A 21,158-nucleotide genomic window follows, 5' to 3' on the forward strand; every position below is an offset into this window, starting at 1 on the left:
TTAAAGAGATTTAGATGCTGCTTTGCCCATCATATTTTTCTTGGTGTTTAGTTCAGGTTTAAACAGAATAATATAACATTTAGGAGTAAATATACAAAACAGTAGAGCAAAACTGGAGGCTAAAATGGCAAAGATCTCCACAGCTACAGTGAATTTTCCAGGAGAGCTGACATAAGCTGGAATAAAGGTGATCCACACTGCACAGAATATGAGTATACTGAATGTGATGAATTTTGCTTCATTAAAATTATCTGGCAGCTTTCTAGCTAGAAAAGCCAAAACAAAGCACAAGAAAGCCAGAACTCCAATATACCCCAGCATGGCCCAAAAACCTATAGCTGAGCCCAAGTTACATTCTAATATGATTTTTTCCTTGTAATAGTTCATGTTCATGTAGGGGACAGGAGGAGAAATTGTTAACCAAAGGACACTAATAAGGACCTGAATGAGAGTTAATGCAACTACACTGAGTCTCTGTTGTAGAGGACCAAATAATTTCATGACATTGCTACCTGGAAGTGTAGCTCTGAAGGCCACTAAAACAACTACTGTTTTCCCCAGAACACAGGAGATACAGAGTACAAATGTGATCCCAAAAGCTGTGTGGCGCAGCATACAGGACCACTCAGAGGGCCGTCCAATGAAAGTAAGTGAACAGAGGAAACACAGAGTCAGTGAGAAGAGAAGCAAGAAGCTTAGCTCAGAATTGTTGGCCTTAACAATAGGAGTGTCTCTTTCCATTAGAAATAAAATGGCTACTAACACAGTTAATGCAGCTCCAACTAATGAAAAAAGTATCAAAATTATCCCCATGACTTCTGTAAATAAAAGAAACTCTATAACCTTTACCACACATTTATCTCTTTCAGCATTTGACCAGTATTCTCCTGGACACTGCTCACAGTTATTTGAATCTGAAAAATATTAATGATTATTACTATTAGGAAGGAAAACAAACATTATTTAAAAATTTATTTATTAATGCCATTATTCAAAAACTGTATCTTAAATAGTAATAGGAGGATACACAATGTACAATTAGCAAATTGTCTTTGAAACTTGGTGATGATGAAGTTACCTGTCTGGTTACTGATCTCTCCCTCTGCACATGGTATACAGTCGTAACAGCAGACAGGCCTTCCTTTCTGTGCAGCTTTCCTGGTTCCTGAAGGACAGCTTTCACTGCACACAGACTTTGGCTTCTAATGTGAACAATATATTATGGCTACAAACTTTAAATTATTTTTGAATTTTTTTATTTATTTAGAATTAGCAATGTATGTACCTCTTTTTTCTCTCCAGCCCACACTATATCTTCAGTATTTAGGACAAACTGTTGTCCATATGGTAGAGAGGCATCATAATAGCCTACAACCTTAAACTCCACTTCTCCATTCAACCCTCGTTGCCAGTTCACCACATCATACTTTGCAGCTGTTGCTCCAGTGCTGTCAAACCAAATCTGTTCACCTATTTTATTGGTAAAATTGACCTTTTTTAGAGACATCACAACCTTTAAAAGAAAATACAAACAAATATTTAATGTATATCGCTGCCATATCACGCATGTACAGAGCCTGCTTTTCTTCTCTTCTTTGTGTTACCTGCCATGGTTGTATTGGTTTGTCTTTTACACAACTCTGATTTTTTGTGCATTTCAACAGACTGTGTAGAGAATGTGCCACAGCATAAACTGCATTATAAAGATTATTTCCATATCTTAATTCTAAAATATCCTTACTGTAGTTTTTATATTGAATCATTTCTTCATATTTGCTGCAGTTGATTTCAGATTGAAAATTGCTTCCCTCTGTATGTAAGCATGGACTGCTGTTTGCCAAAATCCATTGACAGCATAATCAGCAAAACCACCAATGTTCAATTTTCCCACATCAAATCCAATGGCTCCAGACAGAACATTATAACTTGCTGGTGTTACAAATTCAACAGCAGTAATCCATGCTTCAACACCAATCATCTGGTAGCCAGTGAGATTATTTATAATTAGCTGTTCTATTAAAATGTTCATATCAAAGTAAGCAAGAAATACAATAATTACTTTGGCTGTGCCTTTCTTAATAGTATCAGCCATGTTCATGATTTTAGCAGGATTTGCCCGATCAAACTTCTCTGTGTACTCAACACATATTCCCTCCTCTTTGGCTGCATTTAAAAAAATGGTCATTCCATTGTTTCCATAGTCATTATCACTGTACACAGCTCCTACCCAAGACCAGCCAAAGTGCTTGACCATATATGCCAGTGCTCTACTCTGGTAGTAGTCACTGCTATGGTCCTGAAGAAAGAGGGGTACTCCTTTCTGTTGCTTAAACATTCACATGTAGCAGCATGACTTATCTGAGGACAGAATAGCAAACATGAATAAGTACAGCCTGTTTTTGATGCATTTTAGATATAGCAAGAGAAATTTACACAGGAGCCTGTTAACAGATCAAAAATATTACAACTGTAAAACATTAAAGAACATTATTTTCTGTAAAAAACGATTATGCACTATAATTCCAGTATATACTCATTTATATGATGGCCTATTCAGTTTTTTTTTTCAAGTTAAAGTGCTGCTATTCTGTATATCTGCATATTTATAAAGAGTGGGTAAAACTGCACAGACTCTAACCGAAGTACAGGTTAAACCTGCGCCTGTTGCGTGCCAATGCCACCCCTGGCAACACTATGCCACTCATATAAATAATATACATTGCTGAACACTAAACATACACAAGCACATATGATGAAATATTAAACACAATTACGGTACTATAATTTACAATCCTGCTAAAATTGCGTCTAAAAATAAAATTAAGTAAAACTAAATATATAATGTTTATTAGTAGATGTTTCTCGATAATTGAAGATAAATATCTCTTGAATAATACAATTGTGTTTTGTAACTATTAAATATGTTCTCTTTAAATAATGATGAAAATCTTTGATACCTACCACTGGGATTGTAAAAGGTCCTGTAGTTTTTGTAAGCGCTATAGTAGGAGTAGACTCTGACTCCCCTATGATGGCTTGTACCACTGCTTGTTTGGAGCAGGCCTCCTTCGCTGTCCGGTCCTGACCATTCATAAAAGCCATGGCTGCTTTCATAGATAACAAGCTTGAAAGACAATTGTCATAAATCTTGTACCCAACTGAGATATTGGGGAGCAACGTGTTACTTCTGTTGATTTCTTCAATTGCAAAAATCATGATCTGAGCAAGTCGTAATTCACTGAGGTCAGTTCTAAAAATACACATAAAAATCATACAAAATGTAAAATTCTTATAAAACGAAGTAACAATGGAAAATTTCTAATGATTCTAATGCATTAAATTACACATCCTCCAAAATAACTACAGTGTCAAACCTAGTGCAGATTAAAGGTGGAGGTTTTTCAGTATATTGCAGTGACTGCGCCTGTGTATCACGATGTATTGAAAACACAGCTCCAATGATCACATCTCCATCTTTAGATAACAGAGGGTTTTCTGGGTTTTCCAGAATGTAGCAATTTTCTAATTTTGCTAAGCTAAGAGAAGGGAGTAATAGAAGGAATAACATTACAAATGATGACCAGTGCTTTTGTTGAATCAGTCCTAAAAGAGATTTATTTCTTCATATATTTATAGACATGCTGTTGGTGTTTTGGGTATGCCCATTCAGTATGGACTAATCAGAAAGGTGTTCAGCTTTGTGATTTTGTGATGTCATTAAGGGACATGATACTACTTGCATGTCTTAGTTATTTCTGGTTTTATTCATTTATCCATGACCAAATGAATTATATCAAGCTATTGTTGTTGGCTTGTGCCTGCTGGTCCTGGATGTTCTATCAAATAGTGCAGCAATGTTGTATGTTTTTTGTTTTTTTGCACATGTTTACTGACTAGTAAATATGATTATTAGGCATCAGAGTTATCAGACTATATATTCACAGTCTGCTGTATCTGTATGTACAGTACTCCCATATTGTCTGCATGCTCACATTCTCATATATTGCATTTATGTTTTGTGTTTCTCATGATTTAAGTTTTTGTCTTTTTTTGTTTGATTTTCCATTTCGATTTATTCATTTAGCTTCGTATGATTTGCTGCAATGAGTTCTTTAGCAAAATCTTTAGCCCCTTAACTGATCTGAAAGCAGTCACAGCAGTGGCTGAGCGTGTTTGTGGGGAGAGGGTGGTTGGCATGTGTGTGTGTGTGTGTGTGTGTGTGTGTGTGTGTGTGTGTCTGTGTGTGTGTTGTTATATTGTGACTTGACAAAGTTGAGCAGCAAGATGAAAAGGAATTAGTAAAAATAAAAATGTATTACCCAAATAAGGTCATACAACTTTAATTTAATAATAAATGAAATAAATACTTGCTAAGTAACTTGCTCTGGATAATAGTGTGTACCAAATGCTGTAGATGTAAGTGTATACTGCTAATAAAGTGTTAGCTAATTCTTTTTGGCCTTGCTGGCCACATGTTTACCTTAAGATGTGATTAAATGTAACCCCTTTCTTAATTTACAATCACCCGATTTGTGAGTGGGTCTTAATCTGGCTTGGGTTATATTAGACTAGAAGTTAAAAATCAGTTGAAATGCTAGAATTGTAAACATTAAATGCAGTTGGCCACATTGCACAACATTCTGCAGCTGAGGTGCACAATCTCCAGAACTCTGTTTTCTCTAATGTTTAGCATTTTGGAAATCATGAGCAATTAGCCTTTTCAAATGAGAAGATAAGAGTGTTTTTTTTTTTTGTTAAGATTGTTATGTAACGCAATAATGTTAGATCCAATGTGATAGTTGTTTTACCTTCATGTTGTTGATGATGATGATGATGATGATGATGATGATTATGATTACTAGTGGTAGTAATAGTGTTTCAGTTTTTAATGCTTAAATCGTCAATCTCAAAATTTCTTTAGTAAAAATATATAGTAAATGTTTGCATATTTAAACGTTTCTTTTAAATGATTTTTTTACCATAACCAGTGTGCAGGCTTGTCATTATATTCTTAACTTACAGTGTTATTAAAGCTACATATTAGATTGCATTCATACTTCCTAGCCATGCCACTCCCACTGTGTCCTATTACATGATCTTATGTGTGCTGCCACTCTTAAATTCTCCACTAAACCCCACCATTCTTTCATTTGATTCTTAATTTTCCAATGCAACTAACAGTGCAGAATAGTTTTCTAAACATTCATATGATGGCAATTTAAATGCTTTATGCTTTTATGGAGTCATGGATCCAAATAATGTAACGATTATTGGAGATTATTTTGCCTTTTTTGACAAGCTGGTGGTCACAAATTCCAGGCTTCGATGCCCTCTGCTGATCAAAAAACAAACATAAACAATACATTTTTAAAGTATTTGTGAAGTTGATGCTGTATTCTGTATTTATTTTGTTCTGGTGGTTGATTTATTTGTTTGTTCATTAACTTTTAAACAAGGTATTAAATATTGCCATCACCAATTTTTTATGCTAACAAAATTGTAAAATAAAAAAAAAAGTCAATACCCGTTTTTTAAATGCTGACTACAGTATAAACATGTATTTTACTATATACAAACGATCTATACAAAGACAGAGACGAAACATAATTGTGATTTTATTTTTTATTTTATTTTAAAGTTTAATCAGTTATCATCTATATCTATATCTATATCGGCCCAGAAACCTATAGCTGAGCCCAAGTTACACTCTAAAATGATCTTTTCCTTGTAGTAGTTCACGTTCATGTAGGGAAAAGGAGGAGAAATTGTTAACCAAAGTACACAAATAAGGACCTGAATGAGAGTTAATGCAACTACACTGAGTCTCTGCTGTAGAGGCCCAAACCATTTCATGACATTGCTGCCTGGAAGTGTAGCTCTAAAAGCTACTAAAACAACAACTGTTTTCCCCAGAACACAGGAGATACAGAGTACAAATGTGATCCCAAAAGCTGTGTGGCGCAGCATACAGGACCACTCAGAGGGCCGTCCAATGAAAGTAAGTGAACAGAGGAAACACAGAGTCAGTGAGAAGAGCAGCAGGAAGCTCAGCTCTGAATTGTTGGCCCTAACTATAGGAGTGTCCTTTTTTATTACAAATAAAATGCCTACTAATATAGTTAATGCAGCTCCAAACAAAGAAAAAAATACCAGTATAATCCCCATAACCTCTGTAAATGAGAGAAACTCTATAACCTTTAACACACATTTATCTCTTTCAGCATTTGACCAGTATTCTCCTGGACACTGCTCACAGTTATTTGAATCTGAAAAATAATCATTATTATTATTATTAGGAAAAAACACTGATTTATCTGACGGTTTTATTTATTAATATTATTCTTTAGTATCTGTATCCTAAACCATAAAACTAGGGTGCACAATGTGCAATTAATAAATTGTGGTTGAAACTTGGTGATGCTGAAGTTACCTGTCTGGTTACTGATCTCTCCCTCTGCACATGGAATACAGTCGTAACAGCAGACAGGCCTTCCTTTCTGTGCAGCTTTCCTGGTTCCTGGAGGACAGCTTTCACTGCACACAGACCTTGGCTTCTAATTTGAACAACACATCACCAGTGCAAACTTTCAAATATGTGGTTATATCTGAAATTTCCATAATTGTTTATTTTAAAAAAATTAAGGAAATTTGTACTTGAAATTCTTCATGTACATCCAATGGGCCAAAAACAACAGCTATTTATGTATATATTTATGGTCATACAAATCCTGTATAATTTTGAATGTTAATTTATTACAGTTTAGATCATTTCACAAATACAATGTATGTACCTCTCTTTTCTCTGCTGCCCACACTATATCTTCTGCAGTTAAGGCAAATTGTTGTCCACGTGGAAGTGAGCCATCATAATATCCCAAGACCTTAAGCTCCACTTCTCCACTAACCCCACGTTGCCAGTTCAACACATCATATTTTGCAGCGGTTGCCCCAGTGCTGTCAAACCAAATTTTTTCTCCTACCTTGGTGGTAAAATTTACCTTTTTTAGAGAATTAACAACCTTTCAAAGGTAAAGAAATCATATATTTATATTATGTCAATATCAGTCATGTAATATCCTGCTTTACATGTTTTCATTGTCTTACCTGCCATGGTTGTATTGTTACGTCTTTCTGACAACTCTGATTTTCTGTGCATTTCAACAGACTGTGTAGAGAATGTGCCACAGCATAAACGGCATTGTAGACATTATTTGCATATCTCAGTTCTGAAATATCATTAGTGTAGTTTTTAAATTGAATCATATCTTCATATTTACTGCAGCTGTTTTCAGTTTGAGAAGTGCTTCCCTCTGTATGTAAGCATGGGTGTGCTGTGTGCCAAAATTCATTGGCAGCATAATCAGCAAAACCACGAATCTTTAATTTTCCCACATCAAATCCAATGGCTCCAGACAAAACCCTAAAACTCGCTGGTGTTACAAGATCAACGGCGGAAATCCATGCAGTACCAATCATCTGGTAGCCAGTGAGATTATTAAGATTAAGCTGCTCTATTAGAAAGTTCACATCAAAATAGGAAAGAAATACAATGATTACTTTGGCTGTGCTTTTCTTAATAATATCAGCCACTTTAATCATTTTGGCAGGATTTGCTCGATCGAACTTTTCCGAGTACTCAACACATATTCCCTCTTCTTTGGCTGCATTCAGAAAAATGGCTATTCCATTGTTGCCATAGTCATTATCACTGTGTACAGCTCCCACCCAAGACCAGCCAAAGTGCTTGACCAGATAGGCCAATGCTCTACCCTGGTAGTAGTCACTTGGTATGGTCCTGAAGAAAGATGGGTATGCTCTTCTGTTGCTCAAGCATTCACATGAGGCAGAATGACTTACCTGAGAACAAAAACAAAGAAAAAAAATCACTGTTATGGTGCATTTGTTTCACATGTAACCAAACAGAAATAAAATTACAATCTCTGAAACAAAACATTTGGTGTATTTACATCATGCTCATCTAAATTATTACAACAACCGTTTTTTTTACTCCATTCTTGTCAGAGCCAGTCAAGGAAACACTTGGCTTGAGGTAAACAAACAAATGACGCTCTTTCACCTAGACACAAATAAATATAGCTATTCTTCCCATCTGCCTGCTTATAGACAGTTGGTGGAAACCGAGAACCCAGAGGACTCCCATGCAACATGGAGGGAACATGTGAAGCTCTGCCCAGACAGAAACTTGAGTACAGGTTTGAACGAAGGACCTGGGGGCTGATGAGACCCATACGAAAAACATGCATAGATCAAAAACCAGATAACTATGAGGGTTACACATGCAAAGGTAATTAAGTATAAAATATAATTTACCGACATGCTAGACTTATCATATATATTTCATGTGTGCTTTGTATTTAATAAATCAATGTATATATTTGATAATAAAAAGCAGTGTTTCTCACCACTGGGATCTTAAAAGGTCCTGTAGTTTTTGCAAGTGCCACAGTAGGAGAAGACTCTGACTCCCCTATAATGGCTTGTACTGCTGCTTGTCCAGAGCAGGACCCATCTGCTGTTATGTCCATTCCATTCATCAAAGCCATAGCTGCCTTCATAGATAACAAGCTGGAGAGACAATTGTCATAAATTGTGTAACCAATTGAGATATTTGGAAGCAAGCTGTTGTCCCTATTGATTTCATCAACTGCAAATATCATGGCCTGAGCAATCCGGAATTCACTGAGGTCAATTCTACAAATATACATATAAAACATTATGAAATTAGGATAACAATATGTAGAAACTATTATACAGAATAATACAAAAAACAAGGTTCCACTATACAACAAACCTATCACAGATTAAAGGTGGAGGTTTTTCAGTATATATCAAAGACTGGGTCTGTGTTGCACGATGTATTGAAAAAATAGCTCCAATTATAACATGTCCATCTTTGGAAAATAGAGGATTAACAGGGTTTTCCAAAATATTGCAATTTTCTCCTTTTGCCAGGCTTAGACCAAAAATAATTATTATAGAGATTAACATCACAAAGTGTGTCCAGTGTGTTTGCTGGATCACTCCTCACACTACACAGTCTTCATATATTTATAGATATGCTGTGAGTGTTCTGGGTATAACTATATAGCAAGGACAAATCAGAGGTGGTGAGCTTTGTGATGTCATTAAGAGTTAACCTTCTACCCCTTAATGCCCAGTTGCTTCTGGTTTAATTTATACACAATAGAAATTATAATAATTATACAAATAGTTTTCCTTATTATATCAGAAGTTATAGTTTTTCACTATTGACGGTATATATATATATATATATATATATAATGCATATTACATGTTTAAATGTAATTTGTTATGCAGAAAATCCTTTCAAAATCATTTTTGCTTTAGCAGATTAGCTGGGCATTACTTTCACACATCTCTTTCCAGGTTACACCACAGATTTTTCATACAATTATTTAAATTGTGAGAAACCTGTGGAGGTGTTTGGACTGGACTGTACTCTTGTACTGCAAACGCTGGCAGATTGAGCCGATTATCACAATACTGCACATCATTGTGAATAAACTGTCCAATTTTCAAGAATCCGATTAATCTGTTTCAACACTCTTTCATCTGTGGATAAAAACCACATTGTGAATTCATTTAATCCCCCCATAATTTGTAAAATGTATTTTTATGTGTTTGTGTCAAGAACACAGGGTCCTGGTCACTCAAGTTGATTTTCAGGATTCTGACTCTGGAGAAAACATGAAAGTTTCTGATAATTTCTATACATACAACTTTCTAATGACTTAAAGCAGGTTATATGGGGTAATGGGTGCAATGCTGCTTTTGGGGTGGACAACAAATTCAGTACTTCTCATTTGCGACATGCTACACAAACGTGAACATCAACGTAAATGCCTGCTCAATAGAAATGCAAGTTGAAAGCCATTACATTGCTGAGTGTTTTATCCTGGTCTAAATAACCTGCTATTAGTTTATGATGAGCATGTGGAGTAGAACATCCTTACAGCTTTTTGGGACCAACCACTTTCTTTAATCTTCTTAAGTGTTCTGTTGCAACCTATTCTGAATAACTGAAAGGCATAGGGGGAATAAATTAACATTAGGCTGAATTGGCTGTCAAACAATTCCTCTTACTTAGTCCTAGGTATGCCTCTGAATTTCATCATATAATTGTTCCAATGTGATATACCTGAAGGAATTCTCTGCCAAGTGTGAAGGGGAATGTTTCCACCTAATTTAAAGCTGACTTTGGTTGGCCTTAGCACCAACTTCCCTGCCAATGTTACAAATATTCATCACTATGTCTGCATTCTATTACTATCTGAAATCCTGCCTATTTTTTCTCATGAATTAGTGGAATGGTGAGACATGGACTAACTACTGCCTCTGTTTAATGTTTTCGTCCCTGAAATTAATAATGACTGGCACTAGTGAATGTTCATGTTCATTCGAAGGCACACATCACATCTTCATCAATCATCCATTTCCCAATGTATACAATGAATCTAGTATTAATGTACAGTGGTCTGGTTAAACCTCAAGGTCTAATGTGTACAGGCAGCTGCAGTGACCTAACTAGCAAAGGTGTCAACAACAGTGACCTCCGCTTGATCTCCGATGAACCCAAAGTGCTTCATGTATTTTGTCACTGCTATGCTGATATAAACTTCTTCATTACGATCTTTGTTGTCCTCATAATTTTTTCTTACATTAGCCTTCAGATCAGAAGGCCAAGACCTTATCCACTGAGCTATTACACCCCTACAATTGCCACTTGCCTGAAAATGTGTTTACCCACAATAAATACATATATGTATTTTATCGATCAAATTGATTTATAGCTATAATGTACATTTATTTTTATATTGCAAGGGAAGTTGTACAAACTAGTTCCTATTGCATCATCCCATCATTACTGCTTCACCTAAATTCAACACTGCCCTCCAACCCAAGTTCTTACCAGAAAAATGCTTTTTTCCAATATGTCCAATATATTACAATATGCTGTAATATTTATTATATGAAAGTACTGTAATTTAATTTAATTTTGATTATATCATGACATATTTGTGTATTTGTTTTTGTGTATTTATTTATTTATGTTTTGGTTTATGCATCGGGGCCTTTTAATATGAGAAAATATAACTCATCATAAAACATCATTCTATAGACAGAGATATGACACAACTGTGATTTTTATAAGTTAAATTTTTTTATTATCCATATACACATCAAGTGCGATTCGTGATTATGATGTGAACATCATGTCGTTTATTTGATCATATTCAACATTGGGTGTGCCAATGCAAGTTAATCAAACTTCAGGTAAAATGATAATTTCATGTTTGCAAATTGGAAAAATCTAATTCTTAGAGTGATTTGCATTATTGCCTGGAAATGTAGCCCTGAAGGCAATTAGCACAACTACTGGTTTCCCCAAAACACAGGAGATACTGAAGGTAAACGTAACTCCGAATGCTGTGTGACGCAGCATACAGGACCACTGAGATGATTGTCTAATAGAAGTAAGTGAACAGAGAAAACACAAGGAGAACAGCAGCAGGAAGCTCAACCCAGAGTAATTGGTCTTATCAATGGGAGCATATTTTTCTATTAGTAATAAAACAGCTAATGTTGCTCCAAATGAAGAAAACAATATCAGTATTATCCTAAAAACCTCTGTATGTGAAAAAAACACACATTTATCTCGGTCAGCATTAAACCAGTATTCTTCTGGACACTGCTCACAGTTAGATGGATCTGAAAAATAACCATAGTTGTTATTAGAAACAAAAGTCAACATTATCTTGTGATTTTATGTATTAATACAATTGTTCAGGGACCGTGTTTAAAAAAAAAAAAAAAAGTATAGAAAATTGCAAAATATACAATTAACGACTTGTAGTTAAAATGTAGTATTGCTGACGTTACCTGTGTGGTTACTGATCTCAGCATGTGGTATTAGGTCATAAGAACAGGCAGGTCTTCCTCTCTGTGCATCGCTCCTTGTTCTTGGAGAACAGCTCTCACTGCAGACGGTCCATAGAGTCTAATGTAAACAATATTTTGGGCACAATAAGTAATTTTTATAAAGATAGCAGATAATATCACTTGTTCAAGGCATAAGTGTTTACTATGTAATTAACGGTTCTATATCACAGTTTATGATCAGCTACTCAGCAGTATTATCAGCTTTGTTTTTAACCTTGGAAACAATATTTTTGTATAAAATCTTTCACACTGACAGGCAGATAAAACTTTTCTAAACAACGGTGCTTGCTAAAGTTTAATAAGACCTATTATTGTTATAAAGGGCTAACAATTGTGTGTATCAGTGCATGTACCTCTCTTTTGCCTCCAGTCCAGAAAACATCTTTAGCATTTAGGACAAACAGTTGTTCACTTGGCAAAGAGGCATCATGATAGACCACTGCCTTACAATGCAATTTTTCATCGTCTTTTGCAGCCATTGCACCGGGAGTGTCAAACTTAACAATTTCTCTTACATTGGCGATATAAATGACCCCTTTTAGAAAGGCACCAACCTTTAAATGGAAAACAACAAAAGCATTCACTACATGACAATGTCAGTCATAGGCATAGCTTACATTGCTTCTGTTGTATTACCTGCCATAGTTGTATTATTTTGTCTTTTCGGTGGATCTCAACACTCTGGTTTTCAGAGCTGTGCAGAGAATGTACAACAGCAGACTCTGCACTGCATATAGTTTTTGCATATCTCAATTCTGATATGTCTTCATTACATGGAATCAAATCATCATGCTTGTTGAAGTTATCTTCTTTATGAAAAATGTTGATCTCTGCATGCAAGCAAACAGTTTGGCAAAATTAAACTACAACATTATGCTTTACAAACTCAAGATTTCTGAACTACCAGAGCTAATATCATCTGCATTTATGTCCTTACCGTGAATCAACGTCATGGTTGCCTTCACAGGTTGCACCCCCGAACTGCAGTGGTCATATATCCTGTAGCAGTATGAGATATATGCGATTAAGCTGGTGCCTCTTTTAATTTCATCAATTGCAAAAGTCATAGTCTGAGCAAAGGCATAAATCTCTAAAGTTCAAACCACAAATATAAATAAAAGGCACAAGAAAATATAAGAAGAAATACAGTGGAAAAATCAATTACAGAGTTAATAAAAAATGACTACAAGGTCAAACAAACCTAATGAGGATTAAAGGAGGCTTTTCAGTGTGTGGCAACGACTGCATGTGTATACCACTGCATATTGAAATGACAACTCCAATTATCACATCTTCAGACAACAGATGATATTCTGGGTATTCCAGAATATGGCAAGTGTCTCGCTTTGCCACACTAAGATAAAAGAGAAGTATGAGAAATAACATCACAGATTTTGTCCAGTACTTTTGCTGTATTGGTCCTCACACATATACTCCTAAATATATATAGACATGCTCTGAGTCTTCAGGGTATGATTATTCTATTTGGACAAATCAGAGAGCTGATGTGCTTTGTGATATCATTAGGGGACAAATTATTATTCAGATTATTTAGAAACTCTTCTGAAGGCTATTCCCTGAATGATTGGCCTGCATGTGCTCTCAGTTTGTACGCCCAGTTCATTTGCGTTGGTGAGTGTGTTTCTATTTGTTTACTGACCATTAAGGGAATAGACGTCTTTGGTTATAGCTAAAAGCTGGTAGAGGCATCTATACAACAGTAATTCAATAAAAATGAAACTCTTTGAGGACTGGGGGAAATCCTGGAGATCAAATTATGGCAAAAAGGGCAATGTTTATACTTCCTCATCATGTGCTCTAATAGTTACACTAATTTAATAGACTGTTGCCGAAATGTAAGGGCAGGCCAACAATAATTATGCCAAAAACAGGCTTAAACAAAGGCTGATGAATGCTTGTGGGTGATGTTTGTTCTCAGCTACTTCTTGAAATTAATGGCTTTTTTGTTTCGAGGTGAAAAATATGTTTGCTGAAATAATAAAATAAGTTGATTTCACGTTTTTTTTTGCTAGATGTCGTGCCTTGTCCCATTGTCTTCAGAGCATTTCTTCACCATCCTGAGATTTTTATACTGACACTATTTTAATGTAATAAATATTGTGTACATACTATGTAAGTTAATACCTGTTGTCCTGGAATCTTATAAATTTATTGACAAACTGAGTAGTTTTTTTCAGTTCTTTGACCATGTCTGTTAGATTACTTCATCTATTCTTTGAATGAATGAATCAGTTTGATCATGAGAACTACTTGTTATGTATCACTTTGTTGTGAGCCGTATTATATTCACCTCTTGACATAATTTATATGTGGCAAATATTTACAATCATGGTGCTGACAACTATTTGAGAACTCTGATGTCATATTAAATGAGCATACACATTTTCAACCACATTTGAGTGATATAAAGAATTATATATATATTTTTTTTTCAAAGAACCATCATCTGTATGAGCATTTATAAATATCTATTAAGCTGCCAGCTGTAGTTGTTATTTTTCTAATTAGATTTGTAGAATTACCTATGTGGGGTCACTACATAGGATCAGATTTCTCACAGGAGTCTTCTAACGTACATCCTTAGCCAGTCCTTCACCAATTCTTACTGCATATTCCAATCAGTATATTCCATCCGTACATCCATACCAGAAGCAGAAGCACTGATACTTCTGGCATTTTTTTGTTATAACTCAGATTAAACAGTGAAAATTGTGTTTTTTTATAAGTAAACACAAATTACATTAAATATTTGAGCTTTACTTACAATCTGTGAACAATCTGTGCACTCTTTAAAATTCTGAGAGATGTTGGGTAAAAGTGATACAGAGATAGATAGATCTATGAAGAGAGAAAAGACACATTTGGATTTTTCTTAATGAAAAGTTTATTCTGTTCTCTTTTAAATCAGCTCTTATATTCATAATCCATGTGGAAATATTAGATGGATTTATATAGATTTTAATAGCATGTTTTTTATAATCATTTTGTTTTCCCCATCATATTTTTCTTGGTGTTCAGTTCAGGTTTAAACAGAATAATATAACATTTAGGAGTAAATATACAGAACAGCAGAGCAAAACTGGAGGCCAAAATGGCAAAGATCTCCACAGCTACAGTGAATTTTCCAGGAGAGCTGACATAAGCTGGAATAAAGGTGATCCACACTGCACAGAATATGAGTATACTGAATGTGATGAATTTTGCTTCATTAAAATTATCAGGCAGCTTTCTAGCTAGAAAAGCCAAAACAAAACACAAGAAAGCCAGAACTCCAATATACCCAGCACGGCCCAGAAACCTATAGCTGAGCCCAAGTTACATTCTAATATGATCTTTTCCTTGTAGTAGTTCATGTTCATGTAGGGGAGAGGAGGAGAAATTGTTAACCAAAGCACACAAATAAGGACCTGTATGAGAGTTAATGCAACTACACTGAGTCTCTGCTGTAGAGGCCCAAACCATTTCATGACATTGCTGCCTGGAAGCGTAGCTCTGAACGCCATTAACACAACCACAGTTTTCCCCAGAACACAGGAGATACAGAGTACAAATGTGATTCCAAAAGCTGTGTGGCGCAGCATACAGGACCACTCAGAGGGCCGTCCAATGAAAGTAAGTGAACAGAGGAAACACAGAGTCAGTGAGAAGAGAAGCAGGAAGCTCAGCTCAGAGTTGTTGGCCCTAACTATAGGAGTGTCCTTTTTTATTACAAATAAAATGGCTACTAATATAGTTAATGCAGCACCAAACAAAGAAAAAAGTACCAATATTATCCCCATAACCTCTGTAAAAGAAAGAAACTCTATAACCTTTAACACACATTTATCTCTTTCAGCATTAGACCAATATTCTCCTGGACACTGCTCACAGTTATTTGAATCTGCAAAATAATCATGTTATTCTTATTAGAAAAAAAATAAGTCGTTTGCATAGTTTCATGTATTGATACCATTTTTCAGGCAGTGTATCCTGAATAATAGGAGGAGGATGCAAAATGTACAACAAAAAAAATGCCTTTGAAACTTGTTAATAGTGAAGTTACCTGTCTGGTTACTGATCTCTCCCTCTGCACATGGTATACAGTCATAACAGCAGACAGGCCTTCCTTTCTGTGCAGCTTTCCTGGTTCCTGGAGGACAGCTTTCACTGCACACAGACCTTGGCTTCTATAGAAAAACAAATATTATGCGTATAATAACATTTTTAATTTAATATACTTATGCTTGTGTTCAGCTTTCAAATAGAATTGAACCAACTCTCTGTACCTCTTTTTTCTCTCCACCCCAAACTATATCTTGAGCGTTTAGGACAAACTGTTGTCCAGCTGGCAGAGACGCATCATAATAGCCTACAACCTTAAATTGCACTTCCCTGCCAAAACCTTTCTGCCAGTTGACCACATCATATTTTGCAGCTGTTGCCCCAGTGTTGTCGAACCAAATATTTTCTCCTGACTTAGTAGTAAAGTTTACTTTCTTCAGATATTCAACAACCTTTAAAAGAAAAAGATATTAATTGCATTAATTTTATGGGAACATTATACATTTACATATACATATACATTATACATATACATATGTTATGCTATTTTGTTAGACTACCTGCCATGATTGTATTGCTTTGTCTTTTACACACTTCTGGTTTTCTGTGCATCTCAATAGGCCGTGTAGAGAATATGCCACTGCATAAATCGCACTGTAAATGTTATTTGCATATCTCAATTCCGATATATCTTCATTGTAGTTTTTAAAGGGAAGGATTTCCTCATATCTGCTGCAACTGCTGTCAGTTTGAGAAATGTTTCCTATTGTGTCCAAACAAGGGAAATCTGTTTGCCAAAACTCTTTAATTACATAGTCAGCAAATCCATGAATGTTTAATTTTCCCACATCTAATCCAATGGATCCAATCAATACATTGTAACTTGCAGGTGTTGCTAGATTAATCGCAGTAATCCATGACTCTACACCAATCATCTGGTATCCAGTGACATTCCTCAGAATGAGATGGTCTATCAGAACATTCATATCAGCTTGAGCAATAAATATAATGACGACCCTGGCTGTGCCTTTTTTAATAATATCCACCACTTTTACAATTTTGCCAGTATCTGACCGGTCAAACTTCTCTGTGTACTCAACACATATTCCCTCCTCTTTGGCTGCATTCAGAAATATGGCCATTCCATTGTTGCCATAGTCATTATCACTGTTTACAGCTCCCACCCAAGACCAGCCAAAGTGCTTGATCAAATATGCCAGTGCTCTACTCTGGTAATAGTCACTTGCGATGGTCCTGAAGAAAGAAGGGTACTCTTTTCTGTTGCTCAAACATTCACATGTGGCCCCATGGCTTATCTGGGGGGAAAAAGAAACATTTTTTGAAAGTACATTTCTACAAAGTTGAATATGTTATTGGAAAACTATTACAGCACAGGATACAACAGTAACTTATTCATACCACTGGGATCTGAAAAGGTCCTGTAGTTTTTGTGAGTACTATAGTAGGTGAAGACTCTGACTCCCCGATGATGGCTTGTACTGCTGCTTCTCCAGTGCAGGCCCCATTTGCTGTTGTGTCCATACCATTCATCAGAGCCATGGCTGCTTTCATAGATAACAATCTTGATCCACAATTGTCATATATCCTGTAGCCAATAGAAATATTTGGGAGCAAACTGTTGCTTCTGTTGATTTCCTCAATAACAAACGTCATAGTCTGAGCAAATCGCAATTCTCTAAGATTAAATCTGTTAAAACAAATAAAAGAAACATTTGTAATGTTTTAATTGGAAACACATTTTTAAATCCTAAATGGTAAATATAATATTCAGTCCTTAAAAAACTTCAGACGTCTAATTTTAACAAACCTGGTGCAAATTAAAGCTTCAGGTTTTTCAGTGTATGGTAGTAAAGAAAGCATTATACCACTGTGTATTGAAAATAAACCTCCGATTATCACATCCCCATCTTTAGCTAGCAGAGGATGTGCTGGGCTGTCCAGAATATAGCAATTTTCCCCTTTTGCCAGGCTGAAAGAAAAAAACAATACAGACAAAAACATCACTAGGTTCATTCACTGGTTTTCTGCAGCACAAATGCACAACAGATATCATATTCATATATTTATAAACGTACTCAGCCCTCTGCTGAATATAAGTGCAATTTAGACAAATCAGAGAGCTTTAGCTTTGTGACGTCAACTTTGTTTAGCTTCTAAACTCCCAGGATTTGCTGGCAAGTCAAAGCATGCATTTTCCCACGCTTGTAACTACATAGGTTTCTAATAGTTAATCCTAATACTAATACTAATAATAATAATAGTTATCATTAGTTCATTATAAATATAATGACAAGCACAGGCGTCGTAATTTGAGGCAGGAGTGGATGCAAGTGCAGATCATATATCGTTTTAGGTCCAAGCAATGAAACAGAACACAAAACTATCAGAAAGAAAATCTAAAAAAAAAAAATAATTTGCATGACCTAATTACAGGAAGCAATGAGTTCAAATTGGAGAAGAAATGATTGTGAAACATACATCAGGTGCAAAAACAAATGTTACTTGGTGCAGAAGATTGTGGAAAATGTAAACTGTCTCCTGGCCTAATTCTGAAACGTTTCCTTCGCATAAGTACAGAAAGTCCTTTCAACAGGTGGTGAAGTACTGGACAGCCCCAAGTGATATCACCTGCTCTGTGTGGGTCTCTGGTAGCAATAGCCACTGCTACGTTCTTGGGAGGAACAAAGTTAAAGGTAGAGCATGAGTATGGAGCAATGCACTCCCTGAGGCCAGAGGGATGGCAGATGATTTCCCTTACAGATGGGGAGTGATGTTGTTTGCAAGCCAGAAGAGAGAGTGATGAACACTGTGAAGCATTTGCTTGGCAAACTGACAACTTCAGCTGAGCATGAAGGCAGAGCGATATCTTCAAGCAAGCAGGAAGACGAAACAATGCCCTCAGCTGAGCAGGGTGGCAGAGTGATATATTGTATGAAGTGGGGTCAGGAGGCATAGTAGCATACAAGGAAAAGCAAGGGTATGGATTGTAACTCATGGCAAAGCCAGGATCTGCCCTGACACCTTCTGCATTGAAGAGAGAAAGAACAATGTTCTCAGCACAGCAAGCAGGCAAAGCAATGTTTTTGCAGAGCAAGAAGGTAGAGCAGAGTCCTCAGCATGGCAGGGAGTTAGAGTGACATCCTCTGCAGGCCAGGGAGGAAAAGTACTCTACCCTCCTCATCAGTGCAAGAGGAGAAGGCAACATTCTTAATCCCAGTTTCCATTGGCTTGGCTTTACTTACAATCGAGTCAGACAAGAAAACACATCAAAAGAAAGACAGAAGGTTCAGTGAACAGTGAGTACAAATACAAGTGCCAATGACTATGACATGTAAAGCAGTGAAAAAAAGAAAAAGTTTCCCCGGTTTTACTAAATCATTCATCTCCAGCTTGGATGGGAGTCACTGCTCCAATATGTGGCTGGCCAAAAGGATGTAGTGGTTTTGCATTCAGGTTCTACAGACAGACTTGCAATCTTCTGCCTGAAAACTGGATTGATTATCTGTCTGTTAGAATAGCTGTGTTCAAGTCGATCAGTCTGTCCCCAGAGAAGCATCACTAATATTTTACATCAGTGTTGTTAGAGGGCTGGGACCAGCCAGTAAGATTTGTCCAGAAACATCTTAATTGCTGGACCCAGTGCAATCAGTGAAGATCAACAAACAGTTTTCTTGACACACTTAGCCAAATACAATTCATAACTGCTCCACCAGAGGGCACCCTTCCCTGGGTTTTACAAACCTCATTGCTCATATACCTATATCTATCTATCTATCTATCTATCTATCTATCTATCTATCTATCTATCTATCTATCTATCTATCTATCTATCTATCTATCTATCTATCTATCTATATTTTTTTTAATTAATTAATTTATTTATTTTTTGTTACAAATTATGTTTTTACACTCAGAAGCATTACAGTTTTCCTTTTCAACAATTGCTGCTTCTGCCTTGACACAGCTCTATATAGTGTTTCTTTGTATTGAATATTCTGTTTGTTTAGATGTGTATGACCTAAACCCAAATAATTTATATTTCTATATTCTTAATTTTTCTGTAAAGAGATTTAAATTTGCTATACTGATGTTAATAATTTCTTGTATATGAATGAAAACATCTCATCTCACTCCTCTTCATTGCAATATATAGTATAAAGCATGAAGTAGACGAGTAGGAAAAGGCCACAGGATTATGGCATCAGCATGAGAGACACACTGAGCTAAATGGTCATGTGCTGTGCATTTGTTTTGTTTAGTGAATCTGCGTGCTGCAAACTTTGAAGACAAGCGACTGTGTAAGAGTCGTAAGACAAACCGTTAACTTTCTATATTCTTACGACACCTACGAAATCTTTTTTAAAGAAACATTACCTCATTTGAACATTCGTAAAAACCAGTGCACACAGCCACCATGGCTTAAATGTTGGGCAAATTAGAGTTTATTTGTATCCCCATAAATAATGAATAAAGGAGACTATGATCTGATATAATGCATTTGTACCCGCAGGCATGCAGGCAGTATATTTGTTCAAATAGAGTATTTTTCTTCTCATTTAATTTTGCATAGCATCATATAACCTTTTGCCACAATTGTGCATGTCAGTGCTAATCCCAGCAGACAATTAACACTATTTCCTTTTTTTTTCAGATTGTTTTGTTTCTGATTCCGGGGTTCCCTGGTGGTCTAGTGGTTAGGATGCGGCGCTCTCACCGCTGTGGCCCGGGTTCGATCCCCGGTCAGGGAACCAACCCCAGCCATTAAGTTTGCACAAGCCTTAGTGCTAGTCCCAAGCCCGGAAAAATGGGGAGGGTTGCGTTAGGAAGGGCATCCAGCGTAGAAACATGTGGCAAATCAAACACGCGGATGATCCGCTGTGGCGACCCCTAATGGGAGAAGCCGAAAGAAAGACGTAGTTTTGTTTCTGATTCCAGTGTTTTCAGGGTCACGTATTTGATGAAATGTTAGTGCCTCCTCACAGGAATTCTCATTCTCAAATCATTTTATTTGATCAACAGTACATATTAATCAAGTACTAACATATCACTCTACGAAGCCCTGGTATACTCTGACCCCCTTTGATAATATTACA

General features: G+C 36.1%; 3 protein-coding genes and 1 non-coding gene across 4 annotated transcripts; 1 reads left to right on the plus strand and 3 right to left on the minus strand.

Annotated features, from left to right (window-relative positions):
• On the minus strand, window positions 1-5,068 carry LOC124395951 (extracellular calcium-sensing receptor-like). The gene is given in 9 exon segments (XM_046864847.1): window positions 1-914; window positions 1,079-1,202; window positions 1,286-1,513; window positions 1,605-1,834; window positions 1,837-2,289; window positions 2,292-2,358; window positions 2,962-3,250; window positions 3,375-3,536; window positions 5,058-5,068. Coding segments are annotated over 9 exon segments (2,478 nt in total).
• A 575-nt stretch (window positions 5,069-5,643) lies between these two features.
• Window positions 5,644-12,461, minus strand: LOC124395952 (extracellular calcium-sensing receptor-like). Its single transcript, XM_046864848.1, has 7 exons — window positions 12,336-12,461; window positions 8,813-8,862; window positions 8,424-8,712; window positions 7,105-7,857; window positions 6,792-7,019; window positions 6,431-6,551; window positions 5,644-6,266 (listed from the first exon to the last, which is right to left on the minus strand). Exons 1-7 carry the CDS (start codon window positions 12,459-12,461, stop codon window positions 5,644-5,646), a joined length of 2,190 nt encoding a protein of 729 aa, XP_046720804.1.
• Window positions 12,462-14,982: 2,521 nt separating this feature from the next.
• On the minus strand, window positions 14,983-19,811 carry LOC124395953 (extracellular calcium-sensing receptor-like). The gene is given in 8 exon segments (XM_046864849.1): window positions 14,983-15,287; window positions 15,290-15,883; window positions 16,046-16,169; window positions 16,269-16,496; window positions 16,605-17,360; window positions 17,464-17,752; window positions 17,873-18,034; window positions 19,807-19,811. Coding segments are annotated over 8 exon segments (2,463 nt in total).
• A 930-nt stretch (window positions 19,812-20,741) lies between these two features.
• trnae-cuc lies at window positions 20,742-20,813 on the plus strand. The gene has a single exon. It is a non-coding gene; the product is annotated as a tRNA-Glu (tRNA).
• Window positions 20,814-21,158: the final 345 nt, after the last annotated feature.

The sequence above is a fragment of the Silurus meridionalis genome, chromosome 13, assembly GCF_014805685.1.
Source record: "Silurus meridionalis isolate SWU-2019-XX chromosome 13, ASM1480568v1, whole genome shotgun sequence".
NCBI lineage: Eukaryota > Metazoa > Chordata > Actinopteri > Siluriformes > Siluridae > Silurus > Silurus meridionalis.

Coding starts and splice junctions, on each gene's coding strand:
- LOC124395952 (XM_046864848.1), bottom strand. CDS start 12,461: ATGGCTGCAAAAGACGATGAAAAATTGCATTGTAAGGCAGTGGTCTAT. Junction 8,863..12,335: donor GGACTGGAGGCAAAAGAGAG/GTACATGCACTG, acceptor CGTGCAACACAG/ACCCAGTCTTTGATATATAC. Junction 6,267..6,430: donor AGAGATCAGTAACCAGACAG/GTAACTTCAGCA, acceptor ATTATTTTTCAG/ATTCAAATAACTGTGAGCAG.